Source organism: Monodelphis domestica, chromosome 4 (genome assembly GCF_027887165.1).
Source record: "Monodelphis domestica isolate mMonDom1 chromosome 4, mMonDom1.pri, whole genome shotgun sequence".
NCBI lineage: Eukaryota > Metazoa > Chordata > Mammalia > Didelphimorphia > Didelphidae > Monodelphis > Monodelphis domestica.
In genome coordinates, this window is record NC_077230.1 from 304,811,713 (window position 1) to 304,829,894 (window position 18,182).

At 36.1% G+C, this 18,182-nt stretch overlaps 1 protein-coding gene across 10 annotated transcripts in view; it reads left to right on the forward strand.

Moving 5' to 3' along the window:
- The window catches only part of FRY (FRY microtubule binding protein), a 502,970-nt gene that overhangs the window by 379,861 nt on the left and 104,927 nt on the right, over positions 1-18,182 (forward strand). For all 10 annotated transcript variants that reach the window (XM_056825142.1, XM_056825138.1, XM_056825143.1 and 7 more), the window contains 6 exons: positions 1,951-2,105; positions 12,379-12,478; positions 13,272-13,443; positions 13,665-13,921; positions 14,535-14,681; positions 16,802-16,970. In XM_056825142.1, the coding sequence (XP_056681120.1) occupies positions 1,951-2,105; positions 12,379-12,478; positions 13,272-13,443; positions 13,665-13,921; positions 14,535-14,681; positions 16,802-16,970 (1,000 nt within the window). The remainder of the gene's footprint in view (positions 1-1,950; positions 2,106-12,378; positions 12,479-13,271; positions 13,444-13,664; positions 13,922-14,534; positions 14,682-16,801; positions 16,971-18,182) is intronic.

The following is an 18,182-nucleotide window of genomic DNA, read 5'->3' on the forward strand; positions in this document are numbered from 1 at the left end:
GACTAGCGCATGTCCGTGTAGTGTGGGTGTGCACAATTTTTGGGTGCTAGACCAAGATGGAGACTTTTAAAATTCACATTGCCCAAGTATACCCAATAACATGCATTAACACAGACACTGGTCATTATAAAACAGTTCCATGATTTTTAGCCTCTCTTCCGGAAGGGATAGAAAACAAAGAAGGGAGCCATAGACTAGGGGACAGTGAAGACCCAGGATGATGGTACAGGAGAAGAAAGATAGTGAAAATGGACACAAGGGATCTTCAAATAGAGGGAATGGAGAAGAGAAGTTGGGGTGGGGCAAGGGAATCATATCTTCAAGCAATGTAGACTACTGATTCTAGGACTTGTAGAAGAGATGATTTTGGCACACCTCCACATCCCTCTCCAACACTTCCCAAAAACACACACACACACACACACACACACACACACACACACACGTCAGAACAAGTGACCTTCAAATGCATTCATAGTAAAATGTAAAAGACTAATATTAAATAGATATGAGGGCAAAGGTTGGCAAAAATGGCTGACAGCAAAACTTAAATTTTTTCACCAGCTTGGCATCATAGCACTGTGTCATTTTATTCTGCATTATTACCACCAATACCATTTTCTTTCTGGTATGTCATTCCTGCTATCCCTTTGTTGTAGGATCATAAAGCACTCTCAAAAAAATAGGTCTTAGAAGCCAGAGAGTGGGATGGATTACTGTTTCCAGGACTTTGGAAACCAGAATCAGATGTGGTCTATGAGCAGTTTGAACTTGTCCTCTGTCATGGGATGCCAGAGAATTTAGAGTTCAAGGGTAGAATGGGAGCTATGCCATATGCTTCTTCACTAACTCATCATGCTCAAATACTCTGCTTCCTTGCCATTGACCTATAAGGCCCTCCTCTTTGAAGGCATGGGCTGACTGGATATTCCTCACTCTTTGGGGCTCCTCTCACCCTGTTTTCCCAGAGTTAAAGAATAAAAGTGTAGCAGGATCCCAAATTTCAGAGTTCTCTTAAAGACCTTCTTATCTCTTTAGTCTCTCTTTCCTCCCAGACACTCTGCTGGTAAAGACTCAATGTTTAATACCTCAGTCCCTTTATTTATCAGTATGCCCAGACTACTTCCACCCAATTCTTTTCTGTACCAGCCCATACTTGCTCACATTTTCCTCTAGGGAAAGAGCTACTACTGAATGGGAGAAGGGATAAATCTGGAAGCACCTCAGAAAACCTTTGTCCCGTACCTAGAACTTTGCTCAGCTTTGATCAAAAGATATTTCGGAACATGCATAGTTGAATTCATTCAGTTGTTCAAGAATGGTAATCCATTTAAAAATCTAAATATATAACTGAGTGGCAAGAGAATTGGCTTCAAGCATATCTAGCTTCTAACACTGGCTGGGCCCCTTTGCCTATAAATGATATAGGAAACCCTTTAAAACAATAAGCTAGAGATAAAATTCCAACTTGCATTGGTAGAAGTTTCTTTTAAAACAATTAGTTGTAAAGTACCAACCTACTTTAATAGCAGGAGTTTCCTTACTCCAAAGTTTTCCAAACCAATGAAATCATAGGTTTTTATTTTTTAATTAATATATAGTATTTCTATGACCTTTTAGAGTTTAAAAAAAAACATTAAATACTATTGAGTTGATTCCACATTTTTCTCTGCATAAAATTCAATTCTAATTTTCTGTTTTTGTTATGAAGAATTATGTGCTCAACATACAAAGAATACTAATAGAAAATTGATTCAGATCACTTGTGTAAGTCATTCAAGTTCCTCCATCACTTCCTCCACTTTATCTAAAACACTTTTTGCTACATCATAGACATTTTCCTTAGGGACCTGGAATATTCTTTCTGTAAAAAGAAATCATTCAGTGCAAGCAGATATTTATTAAGTACCTATTTTGTAGCTCAATGAATGTTGTTTTGTATGTCTTTAGGTCCATCAGCTTGGCTGTGAAGTTGTGGTTTTATTATTGGAACTAAATCCTGACCAAATAAATCTCTTCAACTGGGCTATTGACCGGTGCTACACAGGCTCCTATCAGCTTGCTTCTGGATGTTTTAAAGCCATAGCAACTGTTTGTGGAAGCAGGTATGTAAATATAGATATGTTGTTATTGAATTGTTTTGATTTATGTCTTAATCTTTATGATGCTGTTGGAGTTTTTTTGGCAGAGATACTGGAGTGGCTTGCCATTTCCTTCTCCAACTTATTTGACAAGTGAGGAAACTGAGACAAATGGGGTTAAGTGATTTACCTGGGGTCACACAGCTATCAAGGTCTGAAGATACTTGAACTCAGAAAGATGAGTCTTCTGGACTGTAAGCTCAGCCTCTATCCACTGTGCCATCTAGCTATCCAGATATATATAAATATAGATGTAGATATAGATAAAGATGATATAGATGTTGTTGATATTGATATTGGTATAGATGATAAAGATGTAATAGAGATATCAATATAGATGATTTATGTATAGAAATAGTCATCTCAGTTAAGTATAAGAAATTTCACTTGGGAAATAGGGTTAGATTTGTTCTTAACAGCAGTTCATGAGATCTGATAATATTTGACTATCTGAGCAAAGCAAAAATAATCAACGAGAATGCAAAAGGGAAGAATCCAGAGCAAAAATAAAAAGCCAGATTAAGCATACTGGGTACTATCCAGAAAACATTCGGACTAATGTGTGCAGTTCTGAGTGTTGGTTTTTTGTTGTTGCTTTTTAAAGAAAGTTATTGATAAAATGGAGAAGTTGCCAAAAAAAAAGGAAAAAAAAAAGAAGTCAATTGGGATGAAAAGGAGATTCAAAGCCTTTTTTATATGGTGAATAGTTGAAGGAATTGGGTATGTTTAGTCTGAAGCAGAGAAGTCTTGGAGTGAGAGGGAGATAAGATAGCTGTCTTAAATATTGGAAAGGCTTCCATTTGGAAGAGATTAAGCTTATTTTGGGTAGCCTTGGAGGCAGACCTAGGACTGCTAAGTAGAAGTTCCAAGAAGTCAAGCTTGGGTTCCATATCAGGAATGATTCCCTGATGATATATAAGATCTCAGAAGAATGGGCTGCATATTTAGGTGGACATTACTGAAAAGCAGAATGTGGATGATCTGTGAGAGATTTTATATATGGGGTTCTAACATGGAGAAACCTGATTGTCATGGTTAACTTAAAAAGTTCTATACAACTCATTTATTCAACAAACATTTATTAAATACCTACTGTGTCCAAAACATTATATTAATAACAGAAATTTAAAAACATGGCCCTGCCATCAAGGGGTTAACAACCCAGATGGGAAGTAAAGCTATAGATGTATATAACTATACTGTGTAATAAATGTCAGTGACTAAAGGAGGTGCAGAAAGTGTTTGAGAATTCCAAGGAAGAAGAAATCACTTCTCATGCATGGTCAGAGAAGTCTAATGAAAGAGAGAGTTTGTGCCCTCCCTCACAGACTGCATTGTAGTTTAAAAACTTTGTATTAATTTACATTTTCTTTTTGTGTATATATATATATATATATATATATATATATATATATATTAATTAGTTGTCTGTGCACCTCGATATGTACTAGTTGTCGTTTCTTAGGAGAGCTTGCTCCTTGAAAGTAGAGATTGTTTCATAAATTGCATTTCTATCTGTGGAGCCTAGCATAATGGCTGTCATGATGCAGACACTTGAAAGACTGATTGAGTTAAGACTTTGACGCATTTCAAAAGATAGAGGCCCAGAGAAGGAGAAAGGGATGAAGTACATTCTTTGTATGGGAAAGAGTGTGACTTAGGGGGATGTCTACCCCAAGAGGGTGAAGATTTACCCCAGTGGCTTAGATGAAGGAGAACAATTTGTACGAACAACCAGGAACATAGCTGAAGCAGGCACTGTGGAGCACTTCAATTTGGTCAAACATGGAAGACACCAAGGCTTTCCACTACTCCTGGGCTATCACTAGTTGTCCTGACTTTTGTCATTGGACTTTGATGACTCAGGAAGAGAAAGTGAAGCTGACACCTTTGCACAACTCTAATTCACTTAACTCTAATTTGTGGGTAAGTTAAAACATCACCCTTTTATGTCGTTCATTGATCCTCTTGAAAATGAAGGAGAAATACTTGAGAAACATTATGAACAAAGTCATATAGGTGGGGAAGTACTGGGCAAATTAGTTCAGGAAGTAGTGAATAATAGTTCACTTTGGCTGGATTATACATGGAAGCATCTCCCTGTACATAAAATCTGGAAGCCATATTAACTCTCATTCTACCAAGAGAATAATTTTTACAATGGCTAATGTTATGGAATTCTTTTTTTAACCCCAATCCCTAGTGAAGTGTTATGGGGGATCTAGAAATGATAGAGACAACTCAAATGAAAATGTCTACATGACAACAGTTTCTTCAAAAGAATCTGTACAAATTATTTTTTATTATATACTTAGTAACTACCAACAAAATATTTAAATAAACAAATGCATAAAGAAGATTATGTGCAAAACTACAAACTCCACATTGTTTATAATTTGTTTAAAAATATGTAAATTCTATACCTATACTAACTTAAACATCCTCTGCTTTTGAGTTCCTTTTGGATTTGTTTTACTTGACTATATTTTTCTCTTGATTTTGTTGTTATATTTTATTATTTTTATTCTCTTCATCCCTTAATATTTTTCCTTTATTTTCTTCAAATTTCCAATATGTGCTATTTCAATAACATACAGTCCATTCCATTCAGACATCTCAATCTATTCAGCCATTTCTCCCATTCATTACATTTGTGTTATTTCCAGTTATTTTGTCCTGACAAAGCTTCCATGAATATTTTCTTATACATACTCAAAAGTGCTTGAGTTAAACCCTTACTGTATTGATTCCATGGCAGAAGAAAGGACTAGGCAACTCTGATTAAGTGATTCACCTCAGGTCACATAACTAGGAAGTGTCTGAGGCCAGATTTGAACCATATCCTCCTGACTCCAGCCCAGGTGAGCTGTCCCTAAAAACTGATAGACCCTTATTGCTTCAGACTGATAATTCAAGATTACTGCTTAAAACATACTTTTCAATGAAAAATAAAAATAGCTACATCATATTCCTATGTTCTCTAAAAATTAATGTTTAGCTATGTTCTTTGAGTTTCCCCAGTACTTTTGGGGGGAAAGATGGTCATTTTCTAGAAATTGCCCCTTGACCTTGCATCTCATCAGGGTCCCTCGAAAACAAGCTGCATGTTCAGGGGACTTGATGCTATCCCAAATAATGGGGCTTATCACAGACTGGAAGAGACCTCAGAGGCCTTACAAAGGAATTTGTCAATTTTGCAATTGACAAAAATTGATGAAAAAAGAGGAAGAATTAAGTGACTGGGTCAAGCTTAAGCAGATTTTCTGTAGGACAACAAGAATTCCATAAGAATTTGTACAGATTTTAGCAAAATATGGTCCTGGTAATGTATGTTAACTTGGAACCAGATGGGCAAAAGTGATTAAATTAAATGCTGATAGGAACTTGGAAAAACAAGTCTAATATCACATTGCTAGAGCAGCTGTGAATTTTTCTTTTAGAAAACAAAATTGAAATATCCATTAAGAGCTGTAAAGCTGATAATGCTCATTGAACTAGAGATCCCATTACTAGGGTTAGGCCTTAAGGGCATTACTGAGAAAGTAAAAAGCTGTGTGACCCTGGGTAAGTCACTTAACCCCAGTAGCCTAATCCTTTCTTCTGCATTGGAATCAATATTTAGTGTGGATTCTAAGATAGAGGGTAAGGGTTTTTTTTAAAGGCTGCTAGTTTTTAATTTCAGACCATTTGAGTCCAGGGTTATTTAATCAAAACATCATTTTTATGAGGCACCAAATTCTGAGAGTTTACAGAGAATGAATCTGAAAGTCATTGTTCGTAATTATTGATCGTGTCATATATATGTATATACACATATACATATATAGGAAATGTTCGTATATGTGTGAAATAAATATATATAGCTAGTAAGTGTCTGAGGCCAGATTTGTCAAGTCTAACACAAACTAAAAAAGCTTTTCATTAGGACATTGAAGCATCTTTACTCCAATTACACATTTCATGTTTCACTGTGTCAAGACAGGCCCATGTAGGATAAAGAGACCAGTATGAGAGCCCAGTATCCTAAGTTTATGTCCTGGCTCTGCTTTTTTTCTAGCAGTGAGACCTTGGGGTAATCACATAATTTCCCTGAGTTTTAGTTCTCCCATCTATAAAATGAAGATAATAATATCCACATTCTCTCATAGCATCATGAGTTGTGAGCATGAAATAAGATGATTTTTCAGTAGGATACAACTTTTTGTGATCTGAGGTTTATGACCACAAAAATATGGGTTTCAAGACTGTGAATTGCCCAAACTGTAAAGATAATTTTTAGCATCTTGATTTTATATCAAAAATAAGTGGTCGCCATGGGAAAAATTCCCAAATATGAAATACCCAAGTCAACTGGGTTTTATGGAGATTTTAATTAATATAAATGAAGGAATTAAGGAAAGGGAAAGAGACAGAGTAAGAGGAAATAGTAGGAAAAGGCTAGCGCCTAGGCCAATGGCCTAGGCCTTTCTCTTTAAGAGAGAAACTAAGTCAGTCTTTAATGACTTGCCACAAGATCTTTCCAAGCAAAACTCTAGTGTTCAGAGACCCAGCAGCCTCCTCTGACTCCTGACCTCCAATTCAGCTACCAAAGCTAAACTAATTCCAGAGTCCTCCAGCTCCTTCCTTTTAAAGAAAATTTTCTCTTGTGTCACCTCCCCCAAATTTTTACATTTACCAATCATAGTAGACATTTTTCCTAGGACAGCCCATTCTTAGTTTTTAGTTCTCACCTTCTCTGGGTAGATTATATCTTCCGAGTACTCCAGGCCTCTTTGCTAAACTTGCCCCTTGCAAGTTGCCTGACCTTTTAGTGATTAATTTGACCTTCATAGGTACTTAGCACCCTTTTGTATTAGATCTAAAAATAGATCTAGCTTAAGGGCTTGGCCTCACTATAAGTATGGGTTGGGGACTTTTTCTCATGGTTTCATCAGGAGTTTACAACTTTATCTTCCCCTAAAGTATGCCTAAGTATGGGTGGAGTAATGTTCCCAATATATTCCTGATCAAGTACCTCCATTGTTTAAATGGGGAATAACCTTAACCATAACCTTAAGATAATGTTCCAAGGTAGAGTCTGAGAAATTTTAAAATTCACAGGGTTTCTTGGCAAAGATGCTGGAGTCACTTGTCTTTTCCTTTTCCAGTTTATTTTATGGATGAAGAAACTGAGGCAAATGGGATTAAGTGACTTGGCCAGGGTCACATAGCTAGTAAGTGTCTGAGGCCAGATTTGAACTCAGGAAGATGTATTTTCCTAATCCCAGGCTTGACACTCAATCCACTGTGCCACCTAATGATATAGCATGAACCCATATTTAGACATAGCAAATGATATAGCATGAACCTATATTTAGAGCTGGAAGGTACTTTATGCATAAAGTGATTTACAAGTCTTAAAGCATTCAAGATTAAGCTATTAAAGAACTATTGGTACATATTAAAATGTTTTAGGTTTAACCTCCTCCTTTGACCACCACCACTTTTATGTTGTGTTTCCCATTAAAATGGAAGCTCCTTGAGGGGTCAGATTATTTCAATGTTTAATTGTACCCCTGGGTATCTAGGTGACACAATGGATTGAATGTCAAACCTGAAATCAAAAAATTAATCTCTCTGATTTCAAATATGGCCTCAGAAACAAGCTGCGTTACTCTGGCCAAGTCACTTAACCCCATTTGCCTCAGTTTCCTCATTTGTAAAATGAGCTAGAGAAGGAAATAGCAAAGCACTCCAGAATCTTTGCCAATCAACTCCCAGGTGGGATCAAGAAGAGTTGGATATAACCTAAATGACTAGACAGCACTTAGTAGACAGCTTGGCACATGTTAAACATTTAATAGATGCTTTCTATTCATTCAACCATTTATATTGTAAAGCAATAAAAACATGGCCTCATTTTCTACAATAATGTGTTCCTAAAAAATTACAAGATTAAAACACATTTTAAGTGCCAGAAAAGAATTGTGATTATTTCTATTTGATGAGGCAAGAGGATCAGAACTGTGGCTTTATTGTATTAGAGACCTCGATACAAGTCTGTCACTTCTCAGACGTACATCAGGCATTCTTATCCTTTTTGAGTCTAGTGGACATCTTTGGCAGCCTGGTGAAGTCTGTGGACTTTTTTGTTTTGTTTTGTTTTGTTTTTTTTCAGAAAAAAAAATCAATGTATTTTTTACATGGATAATTAAAGTTATCTTTCAGTTAGTGGTTGGTAAAAGTCAATGTTTTATTTTTTGCATATTCAAGTTCATAGACCCCCCCTTTCATATCTCCTGGGCCCCTGCCTTAGAGAGTTGCCTGCAACCCTGAAAGATTAAACACTGTGACAAACAGATAGGATGTGTCAAAGGTAAACTTAAGAATTCATGACTTTGAGGTCAGCTGTTTAACTATGCTATACTGGCACTCCTGATGAATTATTTTACAAAATGATTTATTATTTTGTGAAATTTAAAACAAATAGCCCTCCCTTGGTTTCCTTGTTTTACAAATATGGATTTCATATTTTATTTATTTATTAAAATTATTTACTTATTAAAATTTCTATTTTAAAGGTTTAATGTGTTTATAGTGATAACTAGGAAATGATTCATTATTTTTTAAAAGGCAGTAGTGTAAATTTTAGTGGTTTCTTTACATTTAGTGTTTCTTTAGTTTCAGAAAAGAAATTTAGGCTTTTTTATGAAGTAAATGTTTTTTCGTGAATCTTTTTAAGCTGTGATAATCAAATTTTCAATTCCACGCCTCCTTTTGTGCCTCTTGTTTTAAGACAAACTTTCTAAATAATAGTGAAAGTATCATTCTAGTGTTCAGGCACCTCAAACATAGACCACACACTACAAAGTGTATTGGATAAAAACAGTCTGGAATTAGTGGTTAGAGTCAGTCCTAAATAAATAGGATAAATAGGATTTAGTCATATTTAATTATCTGACATTACTGTTAAGTTCTAGTCTTTCATTTTCTATCTCTTCCCCTAAAAAAAGGAAGGTGATTTCTCAGACCATTTTTTAAAAGTTTAAAAGTTGATCTTCATAACTATGTGAGTAAGCATGGGCCCAATGCCTAGAAAATAAATTGAGACAATGGGCTTAAAATAAATTTATTAGCCTGAGGGCTTTGTTTTCTGATTTTGGAGCTGAGCTTACATGGAAAATGCTTTGTGTGAACTATGTTCCTGCAATTGAAACCATGGCAAGACTTTTTTTTTTTTTTGCCTGGCTATATTGAGAGGAGATAGAATAAATGTCCTAAGGAGTGGATATAATGTGTGAATAGTAGTGAATATACTTTGGTACCCCTTTTTAAAAAGTCACGGAGAGATAAGGCATTATTATAATTATATACATGTTGCCATAGCCTATAATTAGGCCTAAAAGAGCATAACTTATATAGGCCATCCCTCTATACTTCAGTCCTTCTAATTCATGTTTCCTAGCTGAGATCAGTTAGTGATGGTAGCCCATGTTTTCAATGATTTCTTCATTTTACAGGTCCAGAAATTAAGACATTTCAAGATTAAATGCCTTTTGTAGGTCTAGACAATGGGATGCATATTTCTTCTCAGTAGCTCATCAGAAGAGACCGCTGTGACAAATTTAAGGGAGGACTTGGATGAGAGTTCTACTGATGGGCAGGCATGGGTGGTGTAAACCTTAAAATTTCTTAGACTTATAAATGTTGGAAATTTCACCATTGGGAAATTTCATACTTGAAAAACTTCCTATTGATAGTGGGAACTCTATTGGAATGTGAACCCCATTGGCATGGGAGGTTTCTCTTCCTCCCTTCTTAAGATTACTTTAGGACAGAAACCTTTTGCTGAACAATGGAAAGGGCTTTGACCTATGCTTAAGCATAGAACAGGAAGTTCTTTGAGTCATGATTGATTTTAGAATTGATACAATAGAGATACTTGGAATGACAGAACCAGGTCTTGGAAAATACAATTTCCACCCCACTCAGTCCTAACAGGATTTAGGAAGGGCTGCAGCAAAGGATCAAGATTTAATTATTTGAGAATATGACCTTCAACAGACATGTGCAAAGGGGGCAGACCTCTGGGCGGTCCTGGGTTAAGCTAGAGCCACCATTGGCACAGGGAAGACATGGACAGTGATTGGTAGATGTGAGAACTGAGGGGAAGGAACTTGGATGGCTTCCTAAAAGATAGAGGGGTCTGAGGACTGAGGGGTGGTTGGTTGGAGAGGTTTTTGGTCTGAGAGGTGGTGCTTTGAGAGTTGGCTCTGAAGGAAGCTGGAGGTGGAGGCCCCTGAGACTGTTTCTCCATTTTGGTCACGTGAGTAATAGGGACTGATCTCCTTTCTTTGCCCCAGCTATCTAAGGGCTTGGGCCTTTTGGCCCAGCCTAAACAGAAGGGGTATTTAAGCCCTATTCCCTTCTCTCCCCTTTCTCTCTCCCTCTCTCTCTCTATCTCTAATTCCTTTCTTCCTCCTGTTTGTAATTAAACTTTATAAAAGGTTGACCGCTGACTTGAGTTTTCATTTAGGAATTACATAGCTGAATTCCTTGGCGACCTTAAATTAATATATATCAGTCTTTTAAAGTGATTTCCTTGTCACAGTGGTCTGTGACCTACGTCATGGAAGAGAAACTCCTGATTACTGAGGTCACAGGATACATTTGGAAATTGGATCAATATAAAAGGACATAATTTCTGTAAAACAAAGAGTCATTCCTAAATTTCTTTCTTTTGCAATTATGGATTTTATATCTTGGATTTGTTTGATGTATTCTACAGATGCATATAAATATATCATCACTAGAAAAGTATTAATTATTAATTTAAAATAAGAGAGTAGTGTGCATTTGTTTTCTGGTGTTTGGAGATTTTTTAAATTGCATTTGACTACTTTGGTATCCCAAGGTTTTTCTTTTAATCCTTCATTTTATGTAACTAAATATGTCTGTATTATATTTTTTTTATTTTGGAACTTAATATAAGATTGGGGTCTTGGGGTTTTTTAAAGGATTCTAGTAATTTGGGTTTGAAGATCAAGAAGTAAAAGTCCTTGAATCCTCTGTTTAAATAGTGGCCCAACCATTCTGTTGATCAGATGCTAGTATCCCTTTATCTCAAGCAAATCCTATCCACACACCCCAATAATATAACTACAGAACCCCTTTTGGTCAGATGTGCCCTTGTCCTTGCCCATCCAAGGGCCCAGCTCCAGCACTGGGGACTCTTTGGGACATAGTCATAGACCTTTTCATCTGTCAACATGAGTAAAATGTTTTTTCAAAGTATTCCAATCTCAAAGAATCCCATATTAGGCTGGGGCATGTCTAAATCCCCTCAAAAATTATAGAAGTCCTTGAAATTTATTAAATGGGAAATTGCCTTTATAGAGACAGCTTCATGCACCAATGATTTTAAAAGAAATGAGCCTGCATACCAATCATTTTTCATATCAATGTTTTCCCAGACCTCACTCTCATCTCTTCTTAAACTTTCTTCCTGATAGGCATGTATTTGTAGCAGGCTTGTACCTTTCAAAAAATTCCTTTAAAATTGGAATTTCTTAGACATAATTACAACTGGGAGTTGGTCCTAAATCAAAAGGAAATGACAGCAAAGAGAGCAGGTATGGAATGTTTACGCCTCCAGGCTAACCAAAGCACTCTGAGGTTAGACAAGAGGTGAATGTCAGTCATTCTACATTTACAAAGGTGCCATTTATCAATTGGTCACCTCACCCCTGAGTGTGAAGTATGACCCATTTTCTGCTCTAGAAAAGAGCAAGTGTTAGAAAATGTACACATCAAATAGTATTCATCTTTAAACTAGTGTTACATGGCAAGAAATAATACATTTAATAATCATAAATCCTATTTAGATATCCCTATAACAGCCATGTAATTAAAGATATGCCCAAGTACACCATGTATAATGAGGACTAATCAGTGAACTGCTAAGAAATAACATGCTTTTTTGGTCTCATTTATGGGTTTTCATGCAAACGTGCATGTGGAAGGATTCAAGTATATTTATTGCAGATTGTAGCAGTACTGGATTTGGAAAAAGAGAGATATGGATTTTTTGTCTCTACATTTGGTGATATTAATAGTAACAGCCTGAGAAAGCATGGGTGGATGGGAATGGTACTTGCAAATAGTATTGGGCCACATAGAATTTTTGTGGACCTATTTGATGGCTTTTTAAAGTTGTCAGCTACACTGGCTTATAAGATTGCATTATTTTATTTTTCAGGAACTATCCCTTCGACATAGTGACTTTATTAAACCTTGTCCTATTCAAGGCCTCTGACACCAACAGAGAGATTTATGAAATTTCCATGCAACTCATGCAGGCATGTATTAATTGCTTTTTTCAAATATTCTGCTTTTAAGCATAGAACAGAGAGATATCTGACATAATTTCTCATACAATTCTAGTTATAGATATGTGTTTGTGTATTTTCTTATTTCATTGCTATGGCCACTTCCCAGTGTGAAAACTTCCTCTACCAACACACATCAGGAATTATCTATAAATTGAATTTAGGGACTTGGTTTGAGCTCCACAAGGTTAGATGAGTTGCAATTGGTTCCACAATTGACATATGTCAGGAAGAAGACTTGAACCTAGGACTTCCTGACTCTACGGTTGGCCTCTATTATACCATACCTTTCATGCCTGCCTGCCTCTCATTTCTGCCTCTCTCTAAACACACACACACACACACACACACACACACACACACACACACATAATTAGTGTTGTGTTTAGATTATATATATTACTATACATTATACATTATATTACATTTATATTTTAATATTAATGAGCTGAAATTTTTTTATAATAAGCTGAATCTATAGTATAGATATACATATCAAATACACACACATATGTTCAGTTCATTAGTCCCAAAAATGTCAGTAATTAAATTATAACAGAAATAATGCTTGTATTTAATTCAGGAAAGTATTTGATCCCTTTTCTTTGAGTGCTTACTTCAAGTTATTCATTAATTTCATTTTTTATAAATAAATAAATATTTTATAAATTATATAAACATAGTAAATTCAAATGCTAATAATTAACTCATTGACAAGGTATTTTTTTGTTTATTTCTCATTTTTCTACCTGACTCTTTATAGATTTTAGAAGCAAAACTTTTTGTATACTCGAAGAAAGTGGCTGAACAAAGACCTGGCACTATTCTCTATGGAACCCATGGTCCATTACCACCTCTCTACAGTGTATCACTAGGCCTACTGTCATATGAACTGGCCAAGATGTATCCTGAGCTTACTCTTCCCCTTTTCTCAGGTATCTAAGGAATTTTTAATAATGTTAAATATAATAATTTACTTAATAATAGAAGTCACTTTCCCTCTTGTCACTTCATTTCAAATTTATTGATAATAATATTTATTTCAGAATCACTTTTGGCTTCATTATGCCAAAAGTGGCTGACATATAGTAGGTGTTTAATAAGTGCTAGCCTTCATAATTATTATTTGATTAAATACCATGCTGCCTTTCTTTAGAGGTGAGCCAGAGATTCCCTACAACACACCCAAATGGGCGTCAGATCATGCTCACCTATCTGCTTCCATGGCTTCACAACATTGAACTGGTGGACAGCCGGCTCCTCCTCCCAGGCTCAAGCCCCAGCACTCCAGAAGATGAAATCAAGGACAGAGAAGGGGAAGTTACAGTTTCCTTTGGCCTAAAAGGAAATGGTTGGGGTTCTCCAGAGGCTACATCACTGGTCCTTAATAATCTCATGTATATGACTGCCAAGGTAAGCCAAGAGAGGAAGCCTTCCTAGAATAGTCAGGCTGCAACATTTTTTTTATTTTATTTAAAATGCTGCGTGCTGTAGCTACTAAGGGAAAGGGGTTGCTAGCATTCTTCACTGTTCATCATGACACTGTGTAAGGAGCAGCCTTGTGGAATGATTGAGTAGTGGCATCTTTTAACAAATTGAAAACTTAGGAGATGCGCCTTATGGTTGGTACCCTCCAAAAAAGGATTTCTTCTGTGTAGTTATGAGTATGATTTTTTTTAACTGAGTCTCCCTTTATCTCCTGGGCCAGAAACACAGTGAGCACTCATAGACTCATTCCCAGTACCAATCAGTACAGAAGCCATAATTCATTCCATGTTTCTGACTTTGGATGATGTTACCCCCGTCCTTAGCACTGGTTGGTGCCAGACTTAATGCAGACATCTAATCAGCTTTAACCCCACTAGAACTAAGAACTCCCAAAGAAGCCATCAGCTTCAGCCTCTCTGAATATCAGAGATTCCAGGCTTGCATTATGCTAAGCTGGAGGTTAATGTTTTTAAATTTGTTTTTGCATGACCATTGTCCCCTTTTTTTAAGTACCTCTTTTAAATTTCTGTTTTTGTAGTATGGAGATGAAGTTCCAGGACCCGAAATGGAAAATGCTTGGAATGCCCTAGCCAACAACGAGAAATGGAGCAATAATCTGAGGATAACCCTGCAGTTTCTTATCAGTCTGTGTGGAGTCAGCAGCGATACTATCCTCTTGCCCTATGTGAGTGTCTTTGGGGTTTTAAAGATTTGTTTTATTTTAGGTGGTTCTGTTTGTAATGTACCACATAATTTATAATTTATTATAGAAATGTGAAAATTTGCAAGTCACACCATTCTCCTAGATGTCCCACCTATGGTATTTCATACCAAGTCCCCCCAGCCCAAAAGACAAGCTTTCAGATATTTTTAGTACTAAGGCTGGTATGAAAACGAAGGGGCCTGATTATAAACTATCTTAATTCTAAGAAGAAACTGAGCCTAAAGCTAAACCAATTCTCTCTACAATGGACTTCCAGGGAGGGGGGGGGGCGTATGTATATATATATATATATATATATATATATGAATTTTAGATATTATTAATATAGTATTTATATTATTGTATTATTTATTTAATTATATGATTATGTTACATAATTATAATTAGTATCATAATATTTCTATGTTGTATTAACAATTATTAATATATTATATTATAAGTTATTCTATGTGCTTCCTAGAGTAGAGGTACATAAGTCTTCACTCTCTGAGATGAACAGTGCCAGGTTGGGAATCATGAACAAATTTACTATAAAGGTAGATGCAGCAATGTTGGATAACAGTTTAAAGGTGTAAAAATGTTCTTTTAAACTTCTCAAACTTCCTTTACTTCCTGAATAGACTCAGAAGCATTTTGAGAGTAGCAGATGGTCGGCCTTCTGCCCACAGAAAGTCTGATTCCATAAACAAAGCACAACAGCATCTTGAGATCAATAGTCATATACAGTCTCAATTTCCTCTAGCAGACACTACCATATTGTCCACCCCAGAAATCTCAAATGCCTTTGAATATATGGCCTCTGGGCTGGTAATAATAAAGTTGATAATAATATGAACTAACATTTTTTGTATTGTGTTAGTATTTGCAAAGATCTTTATGATTCTTAACTCATTTTATTCTCACAACAACCCTAGAAAATAGAAGGATTGGTATTATAAAGTATTTCAAGTTTGGATTCTGCTACTGTTGATACAGTATCTATAATGCCATGATATAGATTGATGCATAGATACTAGGCAGAGAGGAGGATAGATTTGTGTATAAACTATTTTCTGTGCAAATTTTAAAAGAGGGAGGAAATAGAATACAATATTTCTTGGATTCCATGGGTCTGGTCTGTCTGGTATTTTTGTTTGTATTTTTAAAGAATATTAACTAAACTGCAAGGTTAAAAGATTTTCATGATGACTGATGTTTTTGTGATTTTTTAAAATGCTTTTTTTCCTGGGAGATTTGTACTTCCCTACTGTTCTGGTGCCTTGGAGGCAGAGGAACAAGCTTGACTTACTCCAGGCTGGATAGCTGGGTTGGCATCTTTGCCTCCTGGGCTACAGAAGCTTTCATCCCAACTTATTTTTAAATGGTACAAGTACAAAAAGCAGCTAAGACTCCCTTGTTTCTTGGGAAGAAGGGAATGGCAGAAGGTTGGATTCCTTTTTAAACAAAAATAACTAGCATATTTTTCCATGCTTTATATAAATAAAATTTTTTCCTTGGATATGGCCTTATATGCCAAGTTTTCAGTTTGGAGAAAAGTCTTATGCCCCAAAGGAAAGGCACATGAGTTTCTCTAAGACTTAGTCATTAGAAACAAGAAAACCCTTAGATTTTCTGGCCCTGTTGATAGGTAGGTAGGTAGGTAGGTAGGTAGGTAGGTAGGTAGGTAGGTAGATAGATAGATAGATAGATAGATAGATAGATAGATAGATAGATAGATAGATAGATAGATAGATGGATGGATGGATGGATGGATGGATGGATGGATGGATGGATGGATGGATGGATGGATAGATAGATAGATAGATAGATAGATAGATAGATAGATAGATAGATAGGTAAGTAGATAATAGGTAATTATTTAGATAGAAATTTGAATATGTGAGACAGCATACATGTAAAGATCAGCTAACCCAATAGTAATTCTCAATCAGAGAGTCCTTGGTGTTGATAACCTTCTTGACAACTTTCTCCAAATCTGATTGATGAGATGCCTTTGGATGAGTGAATGGGTCACCATCTGTGGCATCTTCAATCCACACTTCTTCCAGCAATCTGAAAAATATCCATTCCTTCTCACTTAGATTAAGAAGGTAGCAATATACCTGTGTCGAAATAACACCATTCAAACCATGGAGGAGCTCTTGTTTGAGCTGCAGCAGACAGAACCAGTGAATCCCATCGTTCAGCATTGTGATAATCCACCCTTCTACCGTTTCACTGCAAGCAACAAGCCCTCAGCTGCTGCTTCTGGTAGGAGTTAAAACTTTTTATTTTGTACAGAACTTAGTATTAATTTACTGCTGGGCAACTACTTAAGAAATGGTGTCACATGCCCAGAAATGTCCTGATACTGATCCAACTCATACCGGTTGGTGAGAGCTAATAATTAAATTTTCAGTTGTCAGCATTCCATACCTCAGAAATTGGCAAATGTTGCACATTAGGGCATGATTTCTTGTTCTGTTGATTGCCGAGACTTCAGGAAATGATAGAGAAAATATTAATGATGCATATTAATTTTAAGAATATAGCTAGGTGGCGCAGTGGATAGAGTGCTGAACTTGGAGTCAGGAAAATCTTAATTCACATCTAGCTTCAGCTACTTACTAACTGTGTGATCCTGGGAAGTCACTTAATCCTATTTGCCTCAAAAAAAAAAAAAAGTGTGCTGTGCATTTTAAGAGACAGTTGTTAAATATTTACTAGCTCACCACTACCTCTACTTTTGGGGTTTTCTTTAGACTGTGGAGAAGAAAGATATGATCCTAGTAAAATTCTATAGCTGTTTATGTTTGTGGGGTATGTTGCAGAGAGGTATGTCTAAAAACAGCTTAGAAACATTCAGACTTAGAGATAGTTGCCTTAGGTATGAAGCTAGTTATAAAGATGATTTTGTACGAGATCTTCTTGGGAAAACACATTTTCTAAGAACTCCTGCTGCTTTTCAGTTCAGGCTAAGTATCATCAATCAGTCAGTAAACATTTATTAAGTGTTTATTATTTGCCAGGCACCATGCTAAGTGCTAGGGCTACAAAGAGAGATAAAAACATGCTTCCAGCCTCTCCAGCAAGTCAGTGATCTATACTTTCTAGTTTTTCTTTCCTGGACCTTACAAACTTGGGTGAACCTTTTCCCACATCTTGATGAAATAATCCCAAATCATATTATCATTTTTAATAAGTCTCTTCAAAAATTATGAATGATATTATCAAGAAATGCTCTAAAAGTGGAGAGGAATAAGAGGTCTTTTCCTGCTCAAATGACCCATTCTTCATGAGGAAGTAGGGTTTTAGCTAAGCCTGGAAGGGCAGGTACAGATTGGGGACAGAACATTGCAGGTAGAAGGAATGGTATAGTAACAGTACTGACTATAACACTTCATGTTGGCATAGCACTTTGAGGTTTCCAAAGCACTACAAGTGTTACAATCAGAAAAAAATAGAAGCAGAAAAGCCTAAGAC